Source organism: Hyla sarda, chromosome 9 (assembly GCF_029499605.1).
Source record: "Hyla sarda isolate aHylSar1 chromosome 9, aHylSar1.hap1, whole genome shotgun sequence".
Lineage (NCBI taxonomy): Eukaryota > Metazoa > Chordata > Amphibia > Anura > Hylidae > Hyla > Hyla sarda.
In genome coordinates, this window is record NC_079197.1 from 7,040,476 (window position 1) to 7,056,630 (window position 16,155).

Here is a 16,155-nt window from a genome sequence, read left to right on the forward strand (position 1 = left end):
TGATCGTGACGTCATGGCCACGCCCCCTCGTGATGTTACACCACACCACCTCCATTCATGTCTATGGGAGGGAGCGTGGCGGCGGCGGAGTACCCCTTTAATATCCTGCTGCCTCCTCCATTACTGTATTGTGTCTCAGTGCTATCAATGCTTGGTTGTTGCAGTGTCCCATCAGAACCTGCCAGTAGCACCATATCCTCCATTAAGACCCAACAGTGGAAATAAAAAGAAAGCCGGCTCGACTGAGGGAGAAAATGTCCCAATCAAGTTTACGTCTCCCAGGTATTGTTCTATACAGTCATATACGACAGAGCAGTCAAACCGCTCCTAGACAGGGTGCATTAGGTACAAGTGTGTTTATATTTACTTAGATGTGATTAATTGTAATGTTCCTCCACCATACGTTTTTTTAATGTGTCCTATGTGTATATGTGCCGTAATTGCCACTGGCCCCTGGTTTTGCTTATCACGCACAGGTAGGATTAGCGTTAGGTCCTGTGCCACTTGAAAAACCTTTGTGTTGGTGTGCAGGCTCTGGTATGTCTTTCATATAAGGATATACTGGCTAATGACTCAATTTTAACATCGGTGTTGAGGGTTAGCCAATGTCATTGTCTACATCTACCACAGTAGTGCACCTAAATTCCTGTAATATTCTAATTGTTACACATCCACACCGTTTATCTGGTGTAGGATTCTATTGTGGCACTTGTAGTCCGCTGCAGGCATCCTCCATTATATACATTTTATGCTGGGGATCGCCCCTAGCAACGGATTACAAGGGCAGGATCTGCTCCCCCAGTATAAATGCACAATTGTGAAACTGCATTTGGGGTTGAGCACCTCCGGCCATTTGAGACCACGTTTTTGTTGTTATATATACTGTGTGTATGTATATATATATATATATATATATATATATATATATATATATATTTATAGATTAATGTGCTGTGCTGATTACTTGTCGTTTTTATGTAGGTTTCATATTTAGTGTTAAATCTGTTGCATAGATAAATCTTACTTTGTGGTTATACCATGACAAAATGTGGAAAAGTACAAGGGGGTGAATACTTATGCAGGGCACTTGATGTGAACTTTCAAACTATAGTCGTCCAGATGTTGCAAAACTACAACTTCCAGCATGCCCGGACAGCCTTTGTCATAGAACAGTGGTTTCAAACTGTGGCCCTCCAGACATTTTGTACACTTTAATAGTCCCCATAGGGGACTATTTATAGCAATCACTTGATTGCTAATACTGTTCAGTGCTATCAGCAATCTTCTGCTCTGGTCTGCTCGATGTCAGACCAGAGCAGAAGACCCCTGGAGACGGACGGAGGCAGGTGAGGGGACCTCCGTCCGCCATTATGGACGATCTGATCCCCGCGGCAGCGCTGCGGGCGATCCGATCATCCACATTATGTGCTGTGATCTGTATTTATCAAGGGCATCTGAGGGGTTAATGGCACACATCAGCGCAATCGCTGATGTGCACCATTACCGGTGGATCCCTGGCTGCTGATAGCTGCTGGGACCGGCCGCGCATGACACGAGCACCGCTACAGTGCTCGCGGTCTTGTATAAGACATAAATGTATGACCTGGTGCATTAAGTACTAGGGCACCAGGACGTACATTTACGTCCTATGTCGTTAAGGGGTTAAAGGGGTACTCCAGTGGAAAACTATTTTTTCTCTATCGGCTCCATTGGGGGACACAGACAGTGGGTGTATGCTGCTGTCTCTAGGAGGTGTGACACTATGGTAATAAAAAAAAGTCAGCTCTTCCCAGCGGGAAATACCCACCTTCAGGCCCTGAGGTAATCAGTTTAAGCTTAGTGTCTGAAGGAGGTGGACATGGTCTGGATTTCTCCGGACCAGGTCTTCTGATTTTTTGTTTTCCTAGTATAGGGACGTGTTAGTTTTTTATTCCTTTTTCTTTTATGTTTTCATGGGGACTCAGGGACTCCGGTTCCCTGTTTCCCCATTGCGAGTGAGGGGGCACAGACATTGCGTATATGCGCTGTTAACCCCCCCCTCGCCAACGGTCAGCGCCTGGGTTGGTACCTCATGGGTCCGGGTCCCCTATTTCCCTGCTCGCCTCGCTCGAGCATAGCAGCCATGCGTGATGCAGGTAACTAAAGCTGACTGAATACTTCACTGAAGACTCCATTAAGTAAGTTCTTCTGACTGAGGTAAGTACTTTCCCCCCTTTTCTCCTTGGGTACGGACTTGCAACCTCTGGAGACCCCCTGTTTTTGGCCCACCTTTCAGGTTATGGGACTGACTTATACAGGGGCTGGATTTTTATTCTGGGGAGCAGTGGCATTTCAGGTGGCATGTGGAGCAGTGGCATTTCATGGGGCATGTCATGTTATGGGGCACTTCACTGTATGTGTGTGTGCTTTTCACTGTATGTGTGTGTGTGTGCAGCGCCTTATATGCGGCTGTCAGCCGCGGCGCTGGTACGGGCCGGGCTCTCTCAGTGCCGGCTTACTCTCTCTTCTCCGCCAGCGCCTTATATGCGTCTGACAGCCGCAGCGCTGGTTCGGGCCGGACGCTCTCAGCGGCGGCTCATTTTCACTTTTCATGCAGCGCCTTATATGCGGCTGACAGCCGCGGCGCTGGTTCGGGACGGACGCTCTCAGCGGCGGCTCATTTTCACTTTTCATGCAGCGCCTTATATGCGGCTGACAGCCGCGGCACTGGTACAGGCCGGGCGCTGTCAGCGCTGGCTTACTTTCATTTTCTCCGGCAGTCTCTGCCGGCGTACAGGCCGCCCGCTCTGTTCCCCTGAGCACATATGTGGCTGACATGTGCGCTCGGGACAAGGAGCGGGCGCCATTACTGCTTCTTCTCAGCAGTTCATAGCTCCGCCCACAGCGCGGTCGGAGCTCTTCAGAGGCGCGAAGTAGCCTCCAATCAGCGCCGTGGGCGTGAATTTCAGTTAGGAGGGGCCTAATTAGTTAGTGCCTCTGCTTCAGGCACGCCCCTCTCTCCCTATTGGCTGACACTCTATCTGCATGGAGCCGAGCTCCCCTCTCTGCAGCTGCCTAGGGTCACAGACTAGGGTGAGAAAGTCCCTGTCTTTTTTCTCATTATGTCAGTACCCGGAGCTGTTCCTCCCTCTAAACAGTATCCTGGAACATCAGTGACTTATTTTGCCTGTAGGCACTGTAATACCAAGATGCCTGGCTCTGCTGAGCCCACTTGCCCTGCCTGCTCCACTGCTCTCCCAGACCCCCTAGTACCCCCTGGTGCCCTTTCGGTTCCGGTGGATTCAGCCTCTCCACCAGCCTGGGTTTCTTCCCTGACCATGTATATGGCTGACTTGAGCCAAGTCTCCCGTTCGGTGGCTGAGGCCTCCCGGGAAGTGGTGTCCGCCTTGAAGGGGTCAACCCTGCACAGGGCCTCTGAGAGGGCCTGCTCCTCGTCTCCACATACTTCACGCTCTCACAAGCATACTAGGGGTGCCTTGTTTGACTCTTCCATTGAGTCTTCAGATAGACGTGGGCGTTCCCCTCGTGGGTCCCGCCCCCCCTGTCATTTGGGCACAAACGTCGCTCCTCCAGAGGACGTTTTCGGAGTCGCCGCTCTGCCACTCCAGAGCCGCGTACCCGGTCAGGGTCGTCCCCCTCCAGGACTGCCTCTACTCGTTTACATTCTCCTGGTGAATTGACGGACAAGGCTTCCGAGCCGGCATCTGACTCAGAGGACCGCTCGGATTCAGTTGAAACGGTGTACTCATTGGTGACCGCCATAAGAGACACCTTTCACTTAGAGGACCCAGGATCTTCGAATGTCACTCCAGGAGTATCCTTTCGTCGTACTAAGCCAGCACCTCAAAGGTTCAGCTCTCACGCTGACTTTGACGACATTCTGGAATCTGCATGGAAACATCCAGACAAGAGGTTCCCGTGAATCAAGACGATTCAAGAACGTTATCCATTTGACAAGGCCTTTGTCACCTAGGTGGTTTTCCCTCCCTCTGTGGATCCACCAATCTCCCGGATCTCTAAGGCGACTACACTGCCACTGGCAGATGCCGCTGCCTTTAAGGATTCCACGGACAAGAAGGTAGAATCCTTAGCGAAGTTTGCCTCTGAAGCAGCTGGCTCTTCTTCCCATCTTCGCCTCGACATGGGCATGGCCCTGTCGGAGTGGTGTTCTCTTCCGTCACTTCCGAATGAAATCTCTCCTTTCGGTGGTGGCATCCCTGGAACAAGGGGAGTTTCTTTCATCGGTGGACAACAAGGATACCTACCTCCATGTGCCAATATTTCCAGGCCATCATCGGTACCTCCGCTTTGCGGTTCCTGAGGGGCATTTTCATTTCGTAGCCCTCCCCTTCGGTCTGGCCTCAGCTCCTCGGGTATCTACCAGGATCCTTGCGCCAGTGAATGGCCTGTTACGGTCGAGGGGAGGCTCGGTGATACCCTACCTGGACGACCTTCTCATCAAGGCTCCAACCAGAGCCCAGACTCTAGAGAATGTGGACGTCACTCTCCACACTCTGGATCGCTTCGGGTGGATGGCCAATCGGGACAAGTCAGTCCTCTGTCCTACCCAGTCTATAACCTTATTGGGACTCGACACGACCTCTGCCGAATTTGCCTCCCGCCGGACAAACGTCTGGCGCTTCTTTCGGGGTCCGCTCCTTTCGGACCCAGGTCAGTCCCCATCCGCACTTGTATGGAAGTTCTGGGTCAGATGGCGGCAACTATGGAGGCCGTACCCCTTGCCCAGTTTCTCTACCGCCCCCTTCAACTGGCAATTTTCTCTCGATGGGACAGGTCTCCTCTGTCCCTCAATCGTCAGATTGTTCTCCCTCGCTGGGTCTGTCAGTCTCTGCTCTGGTGGCTCCGCCCCCTTCTTCTCCAAGGGCGGTCATTTCTTTCCCTTCACTGGCAGGGCACTAATTTCTTCCCCTTCACTGGCAGGTAGTTACAACGGATGCCAGCCTGTCGAGCTGGGGCGGCGTGTCAGGGATTGGTCTCCTCGGGAGACCCTTCTTCCGATGAACATATTGGAATTACGGACGATTCTTCTTTGTCTTCTTCATTGGGAGTCCCGGCTTCAGTCCCGTCCTGTCCGCGTCCAGTTGGACAACGCCACGGCCGTGGCGTACATAAATCGACAAGGCGGCACTCGCTGCTCTGCAGCCATGGCCGAGGTGACCAGGATTCTCCTCTGGGCGGAAAGCAAGTTCCGGGATCCTCAGGCTCTGTCGTGGCGCCCTAGTGTTTCCTAGGGCGGGGTTGCCCTACCCTATCTGTTCCCTCCCCTTCCGCTCCTTCCCAGGGCTCTGAGGAAGCTCAAAACAGAGGGCGTCCCCGCCATTCTGGTAGCTCCAGATTGGCCCCGAAGGTCGTGGTACGCCGACATAGTCAGGCTCCTGGACAACGCTCCACTGCGCCTTCCACTCCGTCCGGACCTGCTCTCTCAGGGTCCTCCTTGCCACCCCAATTTACAGTCGCTGCATTTGACGGCGTGGCGGTTGAGACCGCGGTTTTAAGGGCTCGCGGGTTCTCTTCCCAAGTCATTCACACCATGCTCAGGGCTCGTAAGCCCTCCTCCGCAAGAATTTACCACCGTACTTGGCGGTCTTATTTTCGTTGGTGTGAAGCTCAGGACTTATCCCCTGTAACCTTCTCGGTTCCCCGTCTTCTCTCCTTTTTGCAGTCGGGTTTGGAACTGGGGTTGTCTCTCAGTTCCCTTAAAGGTCAGGTTTCGGCCCTTGCTATTCTTTTCCAGCGGCCTCTGGCTTCTAATTCTCATGTCCGGACCTTCCTTCAAGGAGTGGCGCATGCTGTTCCTCCTTATCGGTCACCCTCTCCCCCTTGGGACTTGAATCTGGTTCTGAGTGCCCTCCAGGGTGAACCCTTTGAGCCCCTTAGAGAGGTGTCTCTCCGCCTCCTTTCTTGTTGCTTTCACCTCCATCCGGAGGGTGTCTGAATTGGCAGCTCTCTCCTGCCGTTCTCCGTTTCTGGTGATCCACCAGGACAAGGTTGTTTTCCGGCCAGATCCTTCCTTTTTGCCTAAGGTGGTTTCGGCCTTTCATCTCAATGAGGACATTGTCCTCCCGTCTTTTTGTCCTGCTCCTTCTCATCCTAGGGAGCACTTACTACACAAGCTGGATGTAGTTCGGGCTGTTCGGTCTTATCTCTCCATCACTTCTGCGTTTCGTCAGTGTGATTCCTTTTTCGTCCTTACGGAAGGTCATCACAAGGGACAACCTGATTCCAAGGCCACCATTTCTCGGTGGATTCGGTCCGCCATTTCGGAAGCCTATAGCTGTAAGGGGAAGATTCCTCCTTTCAGGGTTGTGGCTCATTCTACCCGTTCTGTTGGGGCATCCTGGGCTCTCCAGATTAGAACCTCAGCCTCGCAGATTTGCAAGGCGGCTACCTGGTCGTCTTTTCACACTTTCTCGAGGTTCTTCCGAGTTCATACCTTCGCATCGGCTGATGCTAGTCTGGGCCGTAAGTGTTGCAGGAGGCAGTGGAACGTCTGATTACTTATCTGCCCACCCAAGGGACGGCTTTGGTACGTCCCACGGTCTGTGTCCCCCAATGGAGCGGATAGAAAAAAGGAGATTTTTGTTTACTTACCGTAAAATCTCTTTCTCGAAGGATCCATTGGGGGACACAGCTCCTGCCCTTTTTTGGGGGGTTTCCTTTGGTTCTCTGTCCGAGGGTGTGTTCATTTATGTTTTTCTCTTCTGGTCCTCGGACAGTTTGGGTTTTCTTTGACCTGTTGGTCCTCTCCTATTGCTCTGGAACTTAAACTGATTACCTCAGGGCCTGAAGGCGGGTATATCCTGCTGGGAGGAGCTGACTATTTATTACCATAGTGTCACACCTCCTAGAGACAGAAGCATACACCCACGGTCTGTGTCCCCCAATGGATCCTTCGAGAAAGAGATTTTACGGTAAGTAAACAAAAATCTCCTTATTTAAATCAACTGGTGCCAGAAAGTTAAACCAATTTGTAAATGACTTCTATTTGAAAATTGTAATCCTTCCAGTACTTATCAGCTGCTCTATGCTCCATAGGAAGTTCTTTTCTTTTTGAATTTATTTTCTGTCTTAACACAGTGTGCCCCTCTTGACACCTCTGTCCATGTGAGGAACTGTCCAGAGTAGGAGCAAATCCCCGTAGCAAACCTCTCCTGCTCTGGACAGTTCCTGACATGGACAGAGGTGTCAGCAGAGAGCACTGTGGTCAGACTGGAAATACATTTAAAAAGAAAAGAACTTCTTCTGGAGCATACAGCAGCTGATAAGTACTGGAAGGATTAATATTTTTAAATAGAAGTAATTTACAAATCTTTTTAACTTTTTGACACCAGTTGATTTAAAAAAAAAATTGTTTTCTACCAGAGTACCCCTTTAATAGTTTTGTTCAACCCCAGAATGTGTTGCTTGCACTTAACAGACAAGTCCATTGTTTGCCTCTAATCTAAACTAATCTTAATTCAATATTTTTCCCTTTCTTCTCCCTTTCATAGTCTTCGTAAACTGGTGAAGCCCACAAGGTTTGACAAGAAATACCAGATTTTTGGAGAAAGGAAAGAGGAATCTGAGTAAGATCTGCAAAATCTTATGTTACCACGTCCTTTAGATCTATGTCCCTGTTCCGTAGCCTATGGGCAATTGTAACTTTCTATCTCAAATATAAGCCAAATATAGGACAATTATATAGACAATGTATGAGAATGTTGCCTTAAATGCTAAATATATATTTATTGTGCTGATTATTTCTTTCTTTTTTATGCAGTAACTTTAAGGGCATCCTGACTTCTATTCTGTGGGAGAGCAATGATTACTTGCTGTATTTGGCTGAGGTAATGTCAGGGAGCGGCTGTGTGTGTCCTATTGAATCCGTTCTTACTGCAGATATTGCCAAGCTTGTGGAAATACCAGTTTTGCATGGCAGTCTGTGTATATGGGTTCAAGGACCAAAAGGACCAGATTCTTCAATGGTGCTGTACCTCACCCCAGGGTTCTGTCTCTTATGTGGCTGATACAATTCATGTGTTGCAGGAATTCTATAAGAAGAAGGAGCGTCGTCCCATCGCCCGACCAGACTTACTGCAGGAAACATTTGAAGACTGTGCTGACACTTTGGTCCTTAAGCTTCAGTCCTATGAGAAACAAGCCCTGAAGTATCACAATAACTGTATACTGGGTAATGTTCTTATTGTGCAACAAGTAAAATTGTCTCCCAAGGGTATGAGAAAAGACTATAGAAAATAATAAATATAATTCCACCTGTAATTCCAGAGCTCAGGGAGCAGCTCCAACAGCTTGAAATGTTGATGAGTCACGTTCCTCCACTAAAAATAAGGAGCCTGAGGGAAGAGAACTTCAGCTTCATGCAAAACTCTACTGACAGCGTCCGGCAGCTCTTCATGAACAAGATTAACAAGTGGAACCAAACTAAGGTGGTCATCAGCAGCTAAATTATAGTGCAGGATAATGACACGCTAACACTCGGGGTACAGGATGATAACACTTGGGGTACAGGATGATAACACTTGGGGTACAGGATAATGACACTTGGGGTACAGGATGATAACACTTGGGGTACAGGATAATAACACTCGTGGGTACAGGATGATAACACTCGGGGTACAGGATGATGACACTCGGGGTACAGGATGATAACACTCGGGGTACAGGATGATGACACTCGGGGTACAGGATGATAACACTTGGGGTACAGGATGATGACACTTGGGGTACAGGATGATGACACTTGGGGTACAGGATGATGACACTCGGGGTACAGGATGATGACACTTGGGGTACAGGATGATGACACTTGGGGTACAGGATGTTGACTCTTGGGGTACAGGATAATAACTCTTAGGGTACAGGATGATGACTCTTGGGGTACAAGATGATGACACTTGGGGGTACAGGATGATAACACTTGGGGTACAGGAGGATGACACTTGGGGTACAGGATGATAACACTTGGGGTACAGGATAATAACACTTGGGGTACAGGATGATGACACTTGGGGTACAGGATGATGACACGGGGTACAGGATGATGACACGGGGTACAGGATGATGACACTTGGGGTACAGGGGGTGACACTTGGGGTACAGGGGGTGACACTTGGTATACAGGACAGTAACACAGGACATGATATCTGTTCCCCTTTCTGCTTTGTGCAGGGAGAGAAATGACAATTGTTACTTTCACATTATTTATTTTACAGGACACTATTGTCATTCATACTGTATGATGTGAACTGTTAGTCATATCTCGTCTTTCAGGAAGAATTGAAGAATCTGCTGAGACCAAGCTTGGGACATCCTGAGAACGCGCCCATCTTAGAGCAGATCTGCCAACAAGAAGAGAGGAGACAGAGCGAAGAGAGAGAGGGGATTGATCAGAATGCCCAGCGCCTAAAAGTAAGAGAAGCTGTAAAGTGAGAATACAGCCATAAGGATCCTAACAATTGTGGCCCTTGTGTTCAGATGTTCTGAAGAGATTTGTCATCTTTTATGGGTTTTATTTCTTGCTTGTGTCTCATAGCTGTTAAATTAACTTGTGAGTTTTTTTGTTATTTTTTTGCATAGATTTTCTATATTTCACCTGTATTAAAAGTTTAATTTACTTTAACATATATATTTTTTTATCACCAAGTGGTGTTTACAACCGTATGACACCCCACCGATTCTAACTTATTAAAATTGTCCTATTATTATCTAATATACCATGTTATCATTCATAGGAATGTGTTGAGGAGAGTATTCAGCGTTTCGTCACATCTCTGGCCTCCCTGACGGAGCACATGCTGCTGGAATTGGACGAAGCACTTACTGTGGATGACGTGTTACCAGCCAGTAAGTGGTTGTGAAGCAGAGAACATTGCCCAAACTTCATCTTATTTGCCATTTATCTTGATTTATTTTCTCCAGCCCGTCATTAGGCTAGACTTGTATATGTCAGGCTGCAACAAAAAGGGTGCACAAGTGATCTAATGATCATTCGTCGTCCCTCCCAGCACGCCTTGTAATACGCTCTGTACACGAGCGCCGATCTACAGACTCAGCATATCCAATAGGTCCCTAAATCTCTGGGTCTCTGGCTATTGTGAGAGTCTTTGTATAGATGAGGCTCATCCGTGAATAAGGACTAAATAGAAACAGTGTCCTGGTGGCTGCTGTCAACTAGATCTTTTGTTAAAGGGGTACTCCGCCCCTAGACATCTTATCCGCTATCCAAAGGATAGGGGATAAGACGTCTGACCACAGCCTTTGCGCCCCCTCCTATATACTTGAATGGAGGGAACGTGACGTCATGACCACTGCTTCCCGAAGCCGTTGTTCTGAACATAAATTTTTAGAGCACCAGGGTTCCGGGCTGGAGATCCAAAAGATAGGGGATAAGATGTCTGATCGTGGGGGTCCGGCTGCTGGAACTTCAGCGATCAGACATCTTATCCTTTGGATAGAGGATAACATTTCCAGGGGCGGAGTACCCCTAGTAAACTCCAAATAGATGAGCCATAGACAAATACAAATATATTACGCGGTAGTGATAATTTGACCATAATGACATTTGCAGAGACCGAGGTCCCAAAGGAGAAGCTTTCTACATTGATCAGACGCAAGCAAGCTGGCCATCCATTAGAGAACACAGAGTACCAGCCTGTGATAGAGCGCGGCCACAGGTAACACTGATATACGGGGGCACACGTCTCCAGTAATCGATTATCTCTGAGCCTCTTAGCATAACATATCTGTTCAGCCCAAGAGGAATGATGAATACATTGTATGAGACTTTGGGATCTTATGGTGAATTAAAATTACAATTACAAAGCTCCATCTTTATTGTCCTGCAGGGTCTGGCCTGGTATCTCTCTCAAGGACACCATAAAGATTAGAGAGAACTCAACAACTGCATCAGTGACCACCGCTAAGACCACCTTAAGTCACATGTCCACAGTGGAAGCTCGGGATACTGCTTACATGGTAATGTTTGTTTCATAATGAAGTGCTATAGAAGAATCATCAGCTACGTGTATCAAACAATTCCCTAGTTGAAAAATGTAAAGGGATTTTTGGGACTGCAACATAAATGCAAATATAAATCTATGATACCTACTGATATTAATGCATCACATATCGTGGTATAGTGCCCATGTGAAGCCCTATGACTGAAGCCATAACATCTCTGCATGCCCTGGAAGCCATGATTGCCCTGTATGTGTCCCTGTGCATGCCCTGGAAGCCATGACTGCACTGTATGTGTCCCTGTGCATGCCCTGGAAGCCATGACTGGCCTGTATGTGTCCCAGTGCATGCCCTGGAAGCCATGACTGCACTGTATGTGTCCCTGTGCATGCCCTGGAAGCCATGACTGCACTGTATGTGTCCCTATGCATGCCCTGGAAGCCATGACTGCCCTGTATGTGTCCCTGTGCATGCCCTGGAAGCCATGACTGGCCTGTATGTGTCTCTGTGCATGCCCTGGAAGCCATGACGGCACTGTATGTGTCCCTGTGCATGCCCTGGAAGCCATGACTGCACTGTATGTGTCCCTGTGCATGCCCTGGAAGCCATGACTGCACTGTATGTGTCCCTGTGCATGCCCTGGAAGCCATGACTTCACTGTATGTGTCCCTGTGCATGCCCTGGAAGCCATGACTGCACTGTATGAGTTCCTCGGGCTACCGATCGGCAGCCCGAAGAAGTGCACTTGGAGCGCAGGAAACAGTCTGTCACTGTGAGGCTGCTCCACTGCATCTACCCGCTGTACAATTTTAATGCATGTGAATAAAGATTCCTGCCAGCAAACACTTCGGATGAGTGCATCCATTTCTTCTCTTGAACTTTGTGCCATTGCTTATTCTATCCGGAGTGAACCCCCGTGAAGTCCCTCAGGTTACTTTGCTAGTATCTACCATCCCAGCGTGGGCTGGTTTCGGGCAGCAGTGCCGGGCTCACTGGCTTCTATTAGTATCGGATTTCACTGCACTGTATGAGTGTATGTGCATGCCCTGGAAACCATGACTGCACTGTATGTGTCCCTATACATGCCCTGGAAGCCATGACTGCACTGTATGAGTCCCTGTGCATGCCCTGGAAACCATGACGGCACTGTATGTGTCCCTGTGCATGCCCTGGAAACCATGACTGCACTGTATGTGTCCCTGTGCATGCCCTGGAAACCATGACTGCACTGTATGTGTCCCTGTGCATGCCCTGGAAGCCATGACTGCACTGTATGAGTCCCTGTGCATGCCCTGGAAACCATGACGGCACTGTATGTGTCCCTGTGCATGCCCTGGAAACCATGACTGCACTGTATGTGTCCCTGTGCATGCCCTGGAAGCCATGACGGCACTGTATGTGTCCCTGTGCATGCCCTGGAAACCATGACGGCACTGTATGTGTCCCTGTGCATGCCCTGGAAACCATGACGGCACTGTATGAGTCCCTGTGCATGCCCTGGAAACCATGACTGCACTGTATGTGTCCCTGTGCATGCCCTGGAAGCCATGACTGCACTGTATGTGTCCCTGTGCATGCCCTGGAAGCCATGACTGCACTGTATGTGTCCCTGTGCATGCCCTGGAAGCCATGACTGCCCTGTATGTGTCCCTGTGCATGCCCTGGAAGCCATGACTGCACTGTATGTGTCCCTGTGCATGCCCTGGAAGCCATGACTGCACTGTATGTGTCCCTGTGCATGCCCTGGAAGCCATGACTGCACTGTATGAGTCCCTGTGCATGCCCTGGAAGCCAGGACTGCACTGTATGTGTCCCTGTGCATGCCCTGGAAGCCATGACTGCACTGTATGTGTCCCTGTGCATGCCCTGGAAGCCATGACTGCACTGTATGTGTCCCTGTGCATGCCCTGGAAGCCATGGCTGCACTGTATGAGTGTATGTGCATTCCCTCAAAGCTACAGATATCGGCAGATGCTCATACTGCAAGAATTCATGGACAATAAGGTTACATGACCTCACATGAACACCTCATGCCACCTCTCCTGTATCATTAGTGGGCACCCTGGGCAGAGTCTGTAATAGGTTTATATTAAAGCCTTAGAGCATAGTCACTGCATTTGCTGTGTCTTCATGTAATGTGAACCAAGCCCTTAGGTTGACCTTTGCAGCTTCTTTCTCTTGTATACTTTGCTTTCAGACTTTACAAACTTTCACACTGTGTACTGTAGTAAAAAGAAACGTATCCTATAACATGGACAATGTTTATAACATTTTTATTTTTTTTAGAAATTTCTTCAAGACGCAGAATTGGCCTTGACCAGCATAGAAGAGGAGAGGACGGCGCAACATGTGACAGCGCAGCGCTGGGAGGAATGGTGGCGCCAATCTGTCCTTAAGATAAAAGAACTTTATTCACCAAACTGACCCTGACAGACGTTTATCTGTAAATCATACAGGCACATTGTAATGGATCAGCCCATTGTGCATGAATTCTAAATATAACTTTAATTTATCTAAAGTAAATTCTGGCTGTGTATTTCTTTACAATTTATATATATATATATATATATATATATATATATATATATGTTGGCATGGCTGATTAAGTCAGCCTGCATTTGTGGGAGGAGCAGAAGCTCGGCTTAAAAGCTGTCAGCCAGCCTCTGCTACCTCTCGGGACTTTTTTCGTGTCCCACCCTTCTTCCCTCCCTTATTTTTCATTTAATCCTCTACTAGGGTATGCCTCCTTATAGCTTTTACCCTCGACGATGGTTTGGGCACATCTTCAGCCTTCTTTAAGTAGGCTATCAGTATTCACGGTCAGCTAGGTCCATCCGTTCACCCTCTGTTTTAGCCTTAGCCTCACCACAAATATTATATATATATATATATATAAACATGAGTTGTGAAGGTGAACATAGCATTAATGGCTTACCTTCCACAGATGTACATGTATATGTTTAAAGTGGTATACATAATGATAAATGCTGATCATAGACAGGGAAAGGATTAGTGTTAAAAGGGGTACTTAAAGGGATAAAGCAAAAATTTGCTGGGGACCCCTGCAAATCTCTCTGCTGCACCCGGCGTTTGTTTAGAGCGTCGGGTGCAGTGCCGGATGCTTGTGATGTCACAGCCACGCCCCCTCAATGCAAGTCTATGGGAGGGGGCGTCACGGCCATCACGCCCCCTCACATAGACTTGCATTGAGGGGGCGTGGCCATGACGTCACAAGACGAGTGGGGCTTGACTGTGACGTCACAAACCCCTGCTCCGCATCGCCAGTCATCCGGCATGGAGCGAAGTTCACTCCGTGCAATGGATGTCTGAGGTGCTGCAGCCTTTGGATAGAGGATAAGATGTCTAGGGGCGGAGTACCCTTTAAGCATATAGTATTATTTACCTGTCTGCCCCAGCTGTGAAACCACCAAAAATTATTTTGTTTTACTAGTCTTAGTCCTGTACTTCCTGGTTGAGCAGTGTCTCAGAACTACAATCCCCATAATGCATTGCTTTCCCACCCTGCCTATTTCCCTCCCAGAGCACTCCTGCCAGTTTCCAGAGCTGCTGCAAAACATTGCTCTACTCAACAAAACAGTCCACAGTTGCTGCTGCTGCAATCATTCTCTGTCTGCTCCTCTGCCTGTGGCATTGCTTAGAAGAAAACAGCATGCTGTAACCACACCTCATTCTTCCCTAAATATCCCAATAATTATATTTCTATATATATATATATATATATATATATATATATATATATATATATATATGTGTGTATATAGCAGGGAGATAGTGATTTATGATGGAGGGGGCGGGGCTAGAGCTCAGAGACAAGATCCAGCCACATCTCCTGACACAGCAAAGGATGATGCATTGTCTCGGTAGACAGGGAGAAGGCGGGAGCTATACAACATCACACTGACAATGAAAGGACTACACAACTTACTGTAAGGAAAGAGGGGAGAGCTGGAGACAACACTACATTGGCAATGGAAAAACTACATAACTTCCTGTCAGGAGGGAGAAACCAGGAGCTGCTGAGACAACACCATTATGGCAATAAGAGGACTACACAACTTCTTGTCAGGGAGTAATCATGCAAAAAACATTTACAATCTGCAATAGTAAGTTTCATGTCTTGAGGTGATAGTTTTACTTAAATACAATGTTCTGATACCGGAATAACCCTGTAATGTCTGTTATTATGTGTATGTTAAAGAGGTACTCCAGTGAAAAACTATTTTATTTTTATTTTTTCATATCAACTGGCTCCAGAAAGTTAAACAGATTTGTAAACTACTTCTATTAAAAAATCTTAATCTTACCAGTACTTATCAGCTGCTGAAGTTGACTTTTCTGTCTGACCACAGTGCTCTCTGCGGACACCTCTGTCCATGTCAGGAACTGTTCAGAGTAGGAGCAGATCCCTATAGCAAACCTCTTCTGCTCTGTACAGTTCCTGACATGGACAGAGGTGTCAGCAGAGAGCACTGTGGTCTGACTAGAAAGAACTACACAACTTCCTGTGGAGCATACAGCAGCTGATAAGTACTGGAAGGATTAAGATTTTTAAATAGAAGTAATTTACAGATCTGTTTAACTTTCTCGCACCAGTTAATTAAAAAAAAAAAAAAAAACAATTGTTTTCCACCTGATTACCCCTTTAAATAACATTTTCTGATACCGGAATTCCCTTTTATTGTCATTATGTATATGTTAAAATAATAAATTCCAACCAATGTAAATTTGTTCCATCGGGTATTGGATTTGGCTGGTTTGGGGCTCCCTCGCCTCCTGGTCATGATTTTTTTTCCCTCCAATAATGGATCCTCTGTGTAGTTTTCACATCATGGTTGAGATTCAGAATGTAGCTTTAGAATTAGGTGGAGGGGGGTGTTTGTTCTCTATCTCAAAAACAGGTGGACTTCCTGCCTACTGGTGAAATGGAAACGACAAGACTTCCTGTCCAACTTTGCCCACACGCCTCAGACTTATATTAACTAAACTTTTGTAACTCTGATGCCAAGAACATGGGAGGTTTTCTGTGCATCATCTCTGCTGTTCTGCTTCTGTTATCCGGTAAGTAATATATGTATGTATATATATATATATATATATATATATATATATAATAAATATTATAGTAAGAGCTGCACAGGTATATACAGTCATGGCCGT

At 47.5% G+C, this 16,155-nt stretch overlaps 1 protein-coding gene across 1 annotated transcript in view; it reads left to right on the top strand.

Moving 5' to 3' along the window:
• The window catches only part of CCDC180 (coiled-coil domain containing 180), a 60,545-nt gene extending 47,055 nt beyond the window's left edge, over window positions 1–13,490 (top strand). Inside the window, exons 28-37 of the mRNA XM_056538862.1 lie at window positions 165–282; window positions 7,512–7,586; window positions 7,781–7,847; window positions 8,047–8,191; window positions 8,287–8,447; window positions 9,292–9,429; window positions 9,753–9,864; window positions 10,589–10,694; window positions 10,866–10,995; window positions 13,264–13,490. Of these exons, the coding sequence (XP_056394837.1) occupies window positions 165–282; window positions 7,512–7,586; window positions 7,781–7,847; window positions 8,047–8,191; window positions 8,287–8,447; window positions 9,292–9,429; window positions 9,753–9,864; window positions 10,589–10,694; window positions 10,866–10,995; window positions 13,264–13,401 (1,190 nt within the window). The 3' untranslated portion in view covers window positions 13,402–13,490. The remainder of the gene's footprint in view (window positions 1–164; window positions 283–7,511; window positions 7,587–7,780; window positions 7,848–8,046; window positions 8,192–8,286; window positions 8,448–9,291; window positions 9,430–9,752; window positions 9,865–10,588; window positions 10,695–10,865; window positions 10,996–13,263) is intronic.
• The last annotated feature ends 2,665 nt before the right edge of the window (window positions 13,491–16,155 follow it).